This window comes from Hemitrygon akajei, chromosome 17 (genome assembly GCF_048418815.1).
Source record: "Hemitrygon akajei chromosome 17, sHemAka1.3, whole genome shotgun sequence".
Lineage (NCBI taxonomy): Eukaryota > Metazoa > Chordata > Chondrichthyes > Myliobatiformes > Dasyatidae > Hemitrygon > Hemitrygon akajei.
The window spans coordinates 91,056,640-91,070,850 of NC_133140.1; the positions used below are offsets into that span (position 1 = coordinate 91,056,640).

Sequence of the window (14,211 nt, forward strand, 5' to 3'; positions counted from 1 at the left end):
TTGGTAACAATGCTTAACTTTGTAATGTCTATTTAACCCCTCAATTTTGATCAACATTTTAAAACATTATTTAGAAAGGTCTTTTAATCTGCTTCCATGTCAATTCCAATGCAAATACAGAACTTGTACTTTTTATCTTCCTTAATACCTAGATAAATTTACAAAATTCTCAGTTTCAATGTCCATTTGATTTCTGCCTTTTTGTTCCAGTTATAAAAAAGGAAAAAGGCGTTTCTTTAAAATGTATACAACAGTCGCCAAAAACAAAGCCAGTGCAAGGAAGATCAGCAGTTTGTCGGTCAGCTCTCTGCGATTGTATTTTGTGATCAGCTTGTGACCCAGTTGAATTGTGCCTGTCATGTTTTTAAATTCTTCATTCGTATCTTGCACAGTTCTTGAGGATGTTGCCAGTGTCTGCACTGATTCTTCACTCTGCTGTACTTGTTGTGACATCATCCTGCTGATTGTCATCAAGCTCTCGGTAATGCTGCTTGCTGTCTGTACTAAGCCTTCCTTTGTCATCTTTCATTGTCAAACTGAAGAATCTCCACTTCGAAACAATTCTTCTTTCTCTTTATTGTCTGTGGCGAACTTGCAGGCCAGGTTTGCTTTTCGCCAAGCAGTTTGGTTGCTTAACATCTGTTAGTGATGATTCTCCACTTCAGCAAGCAACATCTGTTTATCAGATTCTTTGTCTTGTTCCTTAGCCATCTGTTCCAAATCCTGTATTCTAAGTCTGAGTTGGTGAAACATTTCTTTCACTTTGGCATTTAATTCTGTGAGAAGACTCAAGGGTCTGGGGCTATCTCGGATATCCTGCACCAGTGCTTTAATCTGCAGATCATATTTAATAATTTCCTGCGCACAGATCTTGACGTGAACATCTTGAGCCATCGCCATTTTTACCCCAACACATATCTTCTGTTCAGGTCATACCTTCCCCAGAAAAGATCCCAATGATCTAGAAATTTGAAGCATTGCCCCCTGCACCAGTTCCTCAGCCATGCATTTATCTACAAAATCAGCCTCTTCTTGCCCTCTTGGGCGCATGGCATCGGCAGCAATCCAAAGACTACCCTGGAGGTCCTGCTTTTCAGCTTTCTACCTAGCTCCCTAAATTCTCCCTTCAGGACCTCCTCACATTTCCTCCCTATGTCAGTGACTCCAGTACCAAGGCTCCCATCTGCTCACCCTCACCCTTTAGAATGCCGTGGACCTTATACAAAACATCCTAGACCCTGTCACCTGGGAGGCAATTTACCATCTGGGTGTCCCTATCGCGTCCATAGTGTCACATACCCCATGACCGGGTTTAAGAACCAGCAGAAATGGAAAACACTTTGGAGTCTGGTATTACTCTTTGGAGTCTAGTAGTGTTTATTAGTAAACTAAGCAATACAGTAATATAAATGCAAATATATATGAAACATATTAGCAATGATATATACAGAAGTGTGGAAATAGGAACCAAAACCAGGCTCTTTCAAACCTAGGGTAAATAGATAGAGTCTTACAATGGTGAAGAGTTCAGTTCAGTTCAAGTCGAGGTAGTTATTTGAGTAATGCTGGAGAGAGAGAGAGAGAGAGGTGTTGCCGTTGCCGTCAATCTTCCCGTCGTCTTCCTGTTGTGGTCACCGACTATGACCATACCACGTACGACTGTTCTTCAGTGGTAGAACTATCACCCAGGCAAGGGAGGACACACAAATAGTTCCCCACCGGTCGCACCTTCTCACACTGTGAGCCACCGATCGATTTCCCTGAATCGATCTTCCAAAACCCCACCTTCATGTGGGTGCACAAAGCTCGTTCAGTGTCCCGTGATGTATCTGTCTGTGTCCCAGCGGACCTGCTATTTATCACCAGCTGTCCATCAATCGGCTCTGCCCTGCTCTCTCTGCAGGAATCTTAACAAGCAGGCAAAAATGTCCTTGGAGAAAGGTAAATAATCAGCAAAGAAACCATAACATTAAATCTTGTCTCCCTCTCCTCCCTCTCCTCCCTCTCCTCCCTCTCCTCCCTCTCCTCCCTCTCCTCCCTCTCCTCCCTCTCCTCCCTCTCCTCCCTCTCCTCCCTCTCCTCCCTCTCCTCCCTCTCCTCCCTCTCCTCCCTCTCCTCCAGGACGCCTCCCACTCTCTCTCTTAATAGCAGCACAAACAGTTCCAAAAGCCAGTCTCATTCTCCCGACATTTTAAAGTGATTGTCCACAGAAAATATGAACTCTAGGGGTATATAACAATAGAATCTCATCTCTTCCTTTGACTTTGGAGTTTGACTATAAGAATAGGAGCAGAACTAGGCCCTTTGGCCCAAAGTCTGCTCTGCCGTTTTATCATAGCTGGTCCATTTTTCCTGCCTTTTCTCTATCTTCTTCCTGTTCTAACCGATGAAGAATCTATCAACCTGTCTTAGATATATATAAAATTCCACAGATGCACCCCTCTTAGTGTAAAGACATTCCTGCTTAACTGTACTAGAAGGACACCTTGCTATTCTGAGGCTGTGTGCCCTGGTCTTAGACTAGTGGTCGCCAACCCATCAATTGTGATCGACTAGTCGATCTTTGAGACTTTCCCAGTAGATCTCGAAAAAAATTTTTTAAAAAATACACAAATACTGTTGAGAGATTGTTTCCGGGTTGTGGGGTTTTAGTTCCGTTCTTTCTGCCCAGTGCGCATGCGTGTAGCTCCCCCGCCACGCGCTGGTCTCCAACCACCGGGCCGCAAGGAAATGATGTCAGCTGCACTTTTCCTCATTCCCTGTCACGCTCACTGTTGAACTTGAACGCATGCGAGGTCATTACCCAAGCGCGCCAGGGATCACTGGTTGGCCTCGTGTAACCGGCCGGCGGGAAGTGCCGTTGCTACCGGCCTGGAGCGCGGACAGATGGGCACAGCTTCTAAACCTGTTCACCACACCAAATGTTCGTGGGGAACCCGGTGCTAAAATATTCGCAGACGACCCAATTCGGGCTCAGGGTTTCGTAAGTAGCAGAGTAGCTACCTTGCTGTGATCTACTGAAACAAACTTTTGTCGGCTGATAGATCCTACAAGGGTGGGCGCCCTGTCGCACTCCTCGCTCAGTCAGTTGCTCTCTCCGGACTGCGACCGCCGCTGCCCCAGCACGGGAACAGCCACACCTGGCCAAGTTATCTGGCGGTGGGCGGGAGGAAGGCTGGAGTTCGGGCCCGGAGGCTGTCTAATGAGGCAGTGAAGCCCCCAAAACTGCTTCAGCACTATGAATCTAAGTACCCTGCACTTAAAGACAAACCCGTTGAGTTTTTTTCTGGTGGGAAAAAACGTGAGCAAGCGGGATAGAAGCAAGTGCTGAGAGCCACGTAAACTAAATTGCAGAATAGACTGGACATAAGGAACCTGCTTGGAGTATCGCTGTATTCCGGTCGTGTTTAAACCGGTCCGCGGTGCAAAAAAAGGGTAGTGACCCTTGGTGTTCATACATTATTTCTACTTCCGGGTTGTGGGGTTTTACTTCCGGTCTTTTCTGCTGCAGTGAGCATGCGTGTAACTAATCAATTTGGAGTCGATTTTGCCTTTCACTAAGGCCGAGTTAGGGGATCTTGGGCTTAAAAAGGTTGGTGACCACTATCTTAGACTCTCCCACCAGAGGAAACATCCTCTCCAAATCCACTCTTATCAAGGCCTTTCACCATTGGATAGGTTTCAATGAGGTCACCCTTGAATCTTCTGAATTCCATTGAATACAGGCCTGGAGCCGTCAAAACTCTTCATATGACAAGCCATTCAAATCTGGAATCATTTTCTTCAACCTCCTTCGAACCTTCTCCAGTTTCAGCACATCCATTCTAAGATAAGGGGCCCAAAACCTGCTCACAATACTCCATGTGAGGCCTCTCCAGTGCTTTATAAAGTCTCAACATTCCATCCTTGCTTTTATATTCTAGTTCTCTTGAAACAAATGCTAACATTGCATTTGCCTTCTTCACTGCTGACGCAACCTGCAAATGAATCCTTAGGGAGTCTTTCACAAGGGCTCCCAAGTTCCTTTGTGCCTCAGTGTTATGACCTCAGCCCCCTCCTTTGGGAGAATCGCAAGAGAGAGAGAGCCTTACGGTCTGGAATGTGGATTGGCCGCTCAGCAAGACAAAGCCTTGGACACAGCCATTGTCTTGGGAGGCACCTTTTGTGGAATAAGGATGTGGGCTACGTGCAGACCTTCAGGGCCATGTGAGATAGGGAATGGGGGAAAGATCGCCTCACCCCCCCCCGATTGACATCTACAACCCTGCCAGTCCAGATAAAAAGGTGGGCTGCTGAGACGGGGCCTCAGATGCACCAAGGAGACACACGAAGAAGACACGATAGTGCTTCCCGTCGGAGCGGGACACCATTCTGAAGGAAGCCATGTGCGTTAGGCTCCGGATCGGGAGTCTGTGGATGGAATCACAGACAATCGCTTTTAACTAACAACCGGGAAGCCTGCTCTTCTGATTCCACGGCGGTGCTCCGTAGGGACCCGGGCAGGTGAAGCTGTTTAATGACATCTCTCTCTCTCTCTTTCTAACAAAAGTGCACCAACGCGACACCACAACCGACGGCGGCTGGTGGAACTGCAGTGACCGCAAAAAGACTTTTAAATATCCAGTAAACAATATATATCTACATTACCCCTAGACAACTGTAGAGCTTATTTCTGATTGATTATTACTATACCTGTGCTTTAGATTGAGTTGTGATGACGTATATGATCTGAATGTTTTGTATTAACCATACGTTTGTGCCCCTTTATAAATAAAAACGTTTGAAAATAGTAGCATCAGGCTTTGGTGGATCCATCTATCTTTGCTGGAAAACTACCCGGTTACTGGGGAACGTAACACTCAGTTTTTAAAATTTTCTCTCCATTAAGAAAATAGTCAACCCTTTCATTTCTTCTCACAAATGCATGACCATATGCTTCCCAACACTGTATTCCATCTGCCACTTCTTTGCCCATTCTCCTAATGTCTAAGTCCTTCTGAAGTCTCTCTTCTTCCTCAAAACGACCTGCCCCTTCACCTATCTTCATGTTGTCAGCAAACTTTGCATCAAAGCCATTAATTCCATTGTTCACATCACGGAAGTGCTGCCTTGTTTAAACTTCAACCACGGACCTAAATTAAATCACTGCTTCTGCTCCCACTCATTGATTGGCTACAGTACAATTCCTTGTTTATTTACCTCACACTAATTTCTCAAGATGTACTTTTACTCCACATCAGTGATCTCTTTTGGTGTCTTATGAATTATGTAAGGGCAAATTTCCAATCCCCAAGCTGCCATAATATAGGAATTGCCTGTATTTACCTGGGTTATTCAATTCATTATCCACTGACCATGTATTACTTAGAGCTTATTACTGTCCACTAGTGTGTCACTTACAACTGATTACCCTTGGTATGCCCTTGTTTCACTCTGGGTTTTCACTACTTATAGTCAATTATCTGTATCACTGTTGATAAATCTTAGATTATTCAATTGTTATTATCAGCCAACTAAAGCTCATTATTAACTGATTTCTTTGCAGGTGATTCCTGGAGATAACAGGAGGTTGATTGAGGCAATCAGCTGGATTGGCCAGGATCGACTGCTGAGTGTGGGATTGAGTGGAGAAATCATTGAGTTTGACCTGCAGAGGCTCCGTCCCAAATACACATTGGATGCTTTTGGAGGTCCCCTTTGGTGTATGAGCTGTAACAGCGAGGAAACTCACCTAGCGGTTAGTACAGACAGATCCGAAGTTATATCAGTGTCTGCAGATTGAAATATCATCATTTTGCTGGAAGTGTGGTAGAACATCCAATAATATGTTTGTTTCTTACATGTGAAAAGGACAAATCATGCTCCCCCCAACAAAGTTTAGACTATCTACTTAAACCAGTTCTGTCACTGCCCTGTGATTGATGGGATCTAAGCCATACTAACCCGATCTTGCATGTGTTTATAACTAACTTGTTTTGCCCTTGCTTAGTTGGTGCTTGATGAAAAGAGAAGGTACTTAAACTAACTGTAAAGTATGTGATTAGCAGTGTAATTTCCTTTATTCTATACTAGCTCAGCGTTTCTGGGCTGAAGGATTACATTAACAAGGTTGCTGTATTTTTTCCCAGTGTTTTTTGTGTGAATTTGCAGCTTAGTTAATTTTCTCCCTCTGTCTATTACCCACAGGTTGGCTGTGATGATGGCACTGTCAAGCTGTTTGAGATTGTTCCCGGAAAGCTTCAGTTTGAGAGAAATCTGGATCATCAAAAAGGTGTGGCTGTTTTTACTGATGAAAGGGTTTTGTTATAAGAACTCGACATATTCGAGACTAGCTAGAGGTGATGCATCTTGGTTGCAAGATGGTGCCAGAGCATCATATCTCATTGCAAGCTGCTCTCTGCAGATCCACTTATTCTTTCTACTCTGTTAAATCTTAAAGGTATGCCTTGATGAGAGAGGATATTACATCAGAGCTCAGAGGAGATATTCTTGAGAGACAAAAACAATGATCAGCTTGGTAGGGCTATATAATATAGACTCCACTATACTCAGGGAACTTGAGCAGATATATCAAGATATTGTGCACAGTTGTGAGAATAGTAGGGCAGTGCTAGTGGGAGATTTCCATTTTCCCTACTGTACGATGAGTAGTCAAAACAACTGCCCACTGCATCACTGGCACCAGCCCACCCACCATCAAGGACATTATATATATATATACACATACACACACACATGCACGCACTTGCTGGAAAAGGAACAGCAACATCGTGAAGGATCCCACCCACTCCCATCAGGGAGAAAGTTGCATTGTATCCTTGCTAAGACTACCAGACTCAAAGACGGTTACTTCCCCAAGCAGTAAGGCTGATCAACACTTCTCCCCATAGCCCACCTTCCACCATCACTACTTTATCATTTCCTGTCAGAGTCACTCAATGTACATACAGTTCTATACCTAGCACCAGTTATGAACATAAAATCAATCTATGTATATAAGGTATCTTATGTACTTAGATTTGTTGTGTATTTTTGTTGTTGTGTTCTTTATCTTATTGGGTTTTTTTTGCGCTGCATTAGATCCAGAGTAACAATTGTTTTGTTCTCCTTTGTACATGTGTGCTGGAAATGTCATTGAACAATTTTGAATCTTGACCCAGATTGCAAAGGGCTTGGATGGGGCAGAATTTTTGTGGAACATTCAAACAGTACAGCACTGAAGCAGGCTACAACTGATGTCAGGCACACCTGTGCTGGACAATTAAATAGTAATCAAATGGTCAACTAAACCAAACCGTTAATTTTCTTCACATTCATAGAGCCAAAGGGCCCGTTCCTGTGCTAAAATGTTCTATGTTCTATTTCGTCCATGATGTTAAGGAAATTATGGAAGCCAAGGAAAAGAGGGTAATAGTTGTGAGGTTTTAGATTGCATGCATATTAACATATGAAAGGGATAGATAAGATAGAGGCAGGAAAGTTTCCGCTGATAGGTGAGACCAGGAACTAGGGGATGTAGCCTCAAGATTCAAGGGAGTAGATTTAGGATAGAGATGAGGAACTGCTTTTCCCAGAGGGTGGTGAATCTGGAATTCTCTGCCCAATGAAGCTACCTCAGTAATAGATTTAAGACAGGATTGGATAGATTTTTGCATAGTAGAGGAATTAAGGGTAATGGGGAAAAGGCAGGTAAGTGGAGATGAGTCCATGGCCAGATCAGCCATGATCTTGTTGAATGGTGGAGCAGGCTCGACGGGCCAGATGGCCTACTCCTCCTCCTCCTCCTGTTTCTTATGTTCTTAGGCATATTATGAAGGAGGTATTTAGCCTTGAAGTGCATTAGGTGGGCAAATCAATGGGCATGACCAAGTGCACCAAGGACTTTATGAAGAAATCACAGAGGCACTTGTAAAGACACTTGCTTCAGCATTAGCCATTGGAGGGTGGCTAACGTTGTTCCATTGTTCAAGAAGGGTAGCAAGGACAGGCCAAGGAATTACTGGCAGGTGTGCCTGACGTCAGTTGTAGGAAGGAGTTCCGAGGGACAAGATCTACCATCTCTTGGATAGTCAAGGCCCAATCAAGGTAGGAAGCGTGGTTTTGTGTGTGGGAGGTCATGTCTGATGAATCTTTTGGATTTTTTCAAAGAGGTAACTTAGGGAATAGATGAAGGTAGAGCATTAGACGCGAGGAAAATGAGGGGATACAGTTAGTATAAATGCAAGCAGGCTTTTTCCACTGACATTGGGTGAGGCTGCAACTAGAGGTAATAGTTTAAGAAAACATGAGGGGATCTTCTTCACATAAGGTGGTGAGAGTGTTGAACAAGCTGCCAGTGGAACTGGTGGATGCAGGTTCAATTTGGCCAGAATTAATTGGAAAAGAATACTGGCAGGGATGATGGGAGAGCATCAATGGCTGGAATTTCTGGAAGACACAAGATATATACATCCCTAAGAGGAAGAAGTATTGTAAAGGAAAGATGACACAATTGTGGCCAACAAGAGAAGTCAAAGCCAACAGAAAAGCCTAAGAACAGGCATACAATAGAGAAAAAATTAGGGAGAAGTTAGGGGTTTCAGAAGCATTTAACAACAGAAGACAACTAAAAAGTAATTAAGGTAAAGCTGGAATATGGAAATAAGCTAGCCAGTAACATTAAGTCTCTTTGGACACATGGTGTGAAAGAGAGGTGGGAGTTGATATCAGATCACTGGAAAACAATGCTGGAGAAGCAGAATTGAGGAAGAACGAAGTAGCGGATAAACTATATTGCATCAATCTTCACTGTGAAAGACCCTAGCAGTAAGACCATGAGACATAGGAGTAAAATTAGGCTGTTCAGCCCATTGAGTCTGCTCTGCCATTCCATCATAGCTGATCACAGATCCCAGTCAACCCCATACACCTGTCTTCTTGCCATATCCTTTGATGCCCTGATAATCAGGAAACTATCAAATTCTGCTTTAAGTATACCCACAGACTTGGCCTCCACCGTTGTCTGTGGCAGAGCATTCCACAGATGCACTATTCTTTGGCTAAAAAAAATTCTTCCTTACCTCTGTCCTAAAAGGCCACCCCTCGAGATCTGGATACCCCTACTATAGGAAACATAATCTCCACATCCACCTTATCTAGTCCAACATTTAGTAGGTTTCAATAAGATCCGCATTTCTCTAAATTCCAATGAATACAAGCCCAAAACTGCCAAATGCTCCTCATATGTTAACCCCTTCATTCCTGAAATCATCTTCGTGAACCTCTCCTGAACTCTCTCCAATGATAACATGTCCTTTTTGAGATACGGGACCTAAAAGTATGGCCTAACTAGCCTCATAAAGCCTCAGTGTTATCTCCTTGCTTTTATATTCTATTCCCCTTTGAAATAAATGCCAGCATTGCATTTGCATCCTTTACCACAGACTCATCCTATAAATTGACCTTCTGGGAGTCTTGTACAAGGACTCCCAAGTCCCTCTGCACCTCTGATGTTTGAATTTTCTTCCCATTTAGATAATAGTCTGCACTATTGTTCCTTTTACCAAAACATATTATCATAAATTTCCAACACTGTAATCCATCTGCCACTTTTTTTGTCCATTCTTCCAACTTGTCTAAGTCCTGCTGCCATCACATTGGTTCCTCAGCACTACCTACCCCTCCACCTATCTTCGTATCATCTGCAAACTTTGCAACAAAGGCATCAATTATGTTATCTAAATTATTGACAAACAATGTGAAAAGTAGCGGCCCCAGTACTGACCCCTAAGGAACACCACTTGTTACTGGCAGCCTCATTTGTGGCACCTTATCAAATGCCTTCTGAAAATCCATGTAAGTTATATCCACTGCCTCTCCTTTGTCCACCCTCCTTGTGACAGAACCATGCTAACTTTGATTTATTTTATCATTGGTACCCTGAAACTTCATCCTTAATAATAGCCTCCAACAGTTTCCTGATCACTGAGGCAAACTGTCCTTTAATTTCCTTTCTATTGCATTCCTCCCTTAAAGAGTGGGGTGACATTTGGTATGGTAACCCTAACCATAATACCAGAGAGAAGGTTCTTGGGAATCTGAAAGGTTCGAAGTCACCTGGACCAGAAGGTGTACACCCCAGGGTTCTGAAAGAGGTGGCTGAAGAGATAGTGGAGACATTTGTAATAATCTTTCAAGAATCACCAGATTCTGGAATGGTTTTGGAAGAATGGAAAATTGCAACGACGTCTTCACTCTTCAAGAAGAAAAGAAACTATAGGCCAGTTAGTCTAAGTTTGCAGTTGGGAAGATGTTGAAGTCGATTATTAAGGATGAGGTTTCAGGGTATTTGGGGGCACATGATAAAATAGGCCTTAGTCAGCATGGTTTCCTCAAGGGAAAATCTTACCTGAGAGATCTGAGAGAATTCTTTGAAGAAATATCAAGCAGTATAGACAAAGGAGAATTGGTTGATGTTGTGTACTTGGATTTTAAGAAGGTATTTAACAAGGTGCCACATACGAGGTTGCTTAATAAACTACGAGCCCATGGTATTACAAGAAGGATTCTAGTATGGATAAAGCAATGGCTGATTGGTAGGAGGCAAAGAGTGGGTAAAGGGAGCCTTTTCTGACTGGCTGCCGGTAAGTAGTGGTGTTCCACCGATTCTTTTTACGTTGTATGTCAATAATTGCAGGTGATATGAAAACAGGTGGAGAGTGAGGTAGTTTTAAGGAAGTGGAGAGTCTACAGATGGACTTATAGATTAGGAGAATGGGCAAAGAAGTGGCAGATGGAATACAGTGTCAGGAAGTATATGATGCACTTTGGTAGAAGAAATAAAGCGGTAGACATTTTCTAAATGGAGAGAAAATTCAAAAATCTGAGTTGCAAAGGCATGTGGGAGTGTGTGCAGGGTTTCCCCGAAGGTTAATTTATGGGTTGAGTAGGTGAGGAAGGCAAATGCCACGTTAGTATTTGTTTCAAGAGGACTACAATATTAAAGCAAGGATAGAATGTTGAGGTTTTATGAGGCGCTGGTGAGGTCTTGAAGTATTGTGAGCAGTTAGATGACATTGGAGAGGGTTCAAAGATGGTTCACAAAAATGATTTTAGGATTCAAAGGCTTGTCATATGAGGAGTGTTTGATGGTTCTGGGACTCTACTCACTGGAATTCAGAAGAATAAGGGGTGACCTCAATGAAACCTATTAAATGGTGACAGGCCTTTATAGAGTGGATGTGGAGAGATTGTTTCCTGTAGTTGGAGAATCTTAAGACCAGTAGACACTGCCTCAGAATAGAAGAGCATCCTTATAGAACAGAGATGAGGAGGGATTTCTTCAGTCAAAGAGTAGTGAATCTGTTGAATTTGTTGCTGCAGGTGGCTGTGGAGGTGAAGTTGCTAGATTCTTGATTGGTCAAGGCTTGAATGATTAGGAGGAGGAGTCAGGAAATTGGGACTGTGAAGGAAAATGGATCAGCCATGATGAAATGGTGGAGCAGACTCTGGGCCAAGTGGCCTAATTTTGCTTCTGGTCTTTACTTATGGTCTTTAAGGTCCATATGGTCTTTACTCAACACTCTGTTGCAATGAATTGATCTATGTGAGTGGCATGCAGGGCAAGTTTTTCATTGTAACTTGGTACTAGTGACAATAAACTAAGTTACTAATCTGTAGAAGTTGTAGGATTATACAGAATAGAAACAGGCCTTTCAGGCCAACTCATCCATGCTGACCAAGGTGCTTTCCTGAGCTAGTCCCATTTGTCTGCATTTGGTCGTACCTCTCTCAACCTTTCCTATTCACCATGTTCAGAAAGAGGTTTCAAAAACATAAGCAAACTATTAGTACATTTGAAGTGATTTGTTTTAAGTGGCTTTGGATAAATAGTATAAGCTAAGAGGTAAAACCTTAAGTGTGGAGAGCAGATCTGAGTATGCAATATTTAAGTAGTAGTTAGATGTGTACTTTAACCCATAACCTTCAGGTCTACAGATCAAGTATTAGAAGATAATTTTGTCTAAAATGAAAACAGAATGCTGGAAACACACATCAGATGCTGCCTGACCTGTTGAGTTTCCAAAATTTTCTGTTTCTATTTCAGGTTCAATTGTAATTTTCAGAAGGAGAAACTTGGAAACTTAAGACTCACATTGTTATAAGGAGTAAGGGTGTTTATGAAGTAAAGAGCTGGCATTGACACTGAGCTCTTTGCACTATGTTTTTATGGATGGGCACAACATATAATGGATTCTTTCTCTTTTGCAGGTCGTGTAATTTCCCTAGCCTGGCACAAATCAGGCAAAATGATTGTGACGGGGTCACTTGGTACTATTCGGGTTTTCGATGTGAAGTCTGGTAAGCTGCTGTGTTACTGGGATTAATATCTGCTGGCTTGAGTCAATGTTCTTTGAAGGAGGTGTGAATGTTGCAAACTGCTTTTGGTTTAAGAAGCTCCTCGTGATCAGTGTGTCCCACCCTGCACCTTGGATTTCGAACTAGCAGAGTGAATCTCTCTAGGTTCATGTGAATGGTGAAAGCTTTCTCCACCTGAATAAGATGTCAGAATTTTGAAAGATAATATGAGAATCACAAAGACAAAAATATATAATTTTTTTTGATGGTTTAAATACTGACAATTACTTGACTAACCTGGTGTTTATTAAGCTTGTTCTGGGACATTGTCGGTTTTATTAGTTATATTTAGCTGAGTTTTCATATGTTCCTTAACGGAAGACAAGAATTACTGTGAATCATTAATAACTTCTCACTGAAGTTAACACAGGTGCATAGCCCTCTGCTCTACTTTACACTCATGACTGTGCTTCATGTATGTGTACTGCTCTACTCCCTCTATACCTGGGGTTCCCAGCTCTTTTTATGCATAGACCCTAACATTAACCAAGAGTTCTATGGACCCTAGGATGGGAACGCCTGCTCTGCACTCATAATTATGTGCCATCTCTTGATAACTCAAAGGCTATTTATAAATATGCAAATGACACCACTGTTGGTAAAATGAGGCATATAGGAGTGAGTTATGCTGGCAGGTTGGTGTTGCAACATTAACTTCACACTCAATATCAGCAAGACCAAGAAATTGATTTTGGGCTTCATAAAAAGGAGGTCAGGAGAAAACAATCTAGTGCTCGTTGAAAGGTCAGTGGTGGAAAGGATGAGCATGTTCAAGTTCTTGGGCATCAACATAGAATGAGTAAATTGATACATACATTGAGTAGACAGACTGTATCTTTTACCCCAGAGTTGAAATAGTTGAAATGTCTAATACCAGAGAGCATGCATTAAAAGTGAGGGGGGCGGGTAATTTCAAAGGAGATATGCGGGTCAAGGTTTTATTTTTACGCAGAGTAGTGGGTGCCTGGCAAGTACTGCCTGGGGTGGTGGTAGAGCCAGGTACATTACAGAGTTTTAAGAGATGTTTAGATAAGGCACATGAATGTGAGGAAAATTGAAGGATATGGATATTGAGTTGGCTAATTTCACTCGTTTGATACATCATCATGGGCCGAAAGCCTTTTCCCTTGCTGTACTGCTCTATGATCTGTTAACATCTTGGCAAATCTGTTGATGCAATCATGAAGACAGCAGCAGCCATACCATGTTAGGAGTTTGAAGAGTTTTGATCTGTCACCAAAGAGGCTTATAAGTTTCTATAGATGTTACATTCGGTCGTATACTGGTTGAATTACTACCTGTTTGGAGGCTTCAATGAACAGAATCACAGGTCTGCAGAGGTTTGTAGAGTCAGCCAGCTTCATGCCACAACTCTCCCCACCATCGGGGAAATCTTCAAAAGGCATCATCAATCACTAAGCACTCTCACCTTCTGAGACCATGAGACATAGGAGTAGAATTAGGCCATTGGCCCATTGAGTCTGGTCCGCTATTCAATCATGGTTGATCCTTTTTTCCTTCAGCATCCCCTCATCCCAGCCTTCTGCCTGATACCATGTCCAATCAAGAACCTATCAATCTCTGCATTAAATACAGCAAACAACCTGGCCTCCACATCTGCCTAGGTTAACAAACTCCACAAATTCACCACCTGACTAAAGAAATTTCTCCATATCTGTTTTAAATGGACGCCGCTCTATCATGAGGCTGTGCCCTCTCGTCCTAGACTCCCTCACCATGGGAAACATCCTTTCCACATCTACTCTGTCTGGGCCTTCCAATATTCAAAATGGTTTGATGAGATTCTTCTAAATT

The 14,211-nt window shown here is 42.7% G+C and overlaps 1 protein-coding gene and 1 pseudogene across 1 annotated transcript in view; one reads left to right on the forward strand and one right to left on the reverse strand.

Annotated features, from left to right (window-relative positions):
* utp4 (UTP4 small subunit processome component) overlaps nucleotides 1-14,211 on the forward strand; it is a 90,550-nt gene that overhangs the window by 3,314 nt on the left and 73,025 nt on the right. The window contains exons 2-4 of the mRNA XM_073070543.1: nucleotides 5,546-5,737; nucleotides 6,187-6,271; nucleotides 12,250-12,339. Coding sequence (XP_072926644.1) covers nucleotides 5,546-5,737; nucleotides 6,187-6,271; nucleotides 12,250-12,339 — 367 coding nt within the window. The remainder of the gene's footprint in view (nucleotides 1-5,545; nucleotides 5,738-6,186; nucleotides 6,272-12,249; nucleotides 12,340-14,211) is intronic.
* Nucleotides 211-2,053, reverse strand: LOC140741008 (vesicle transport protein SEC20-like; annotated as a pseudogene).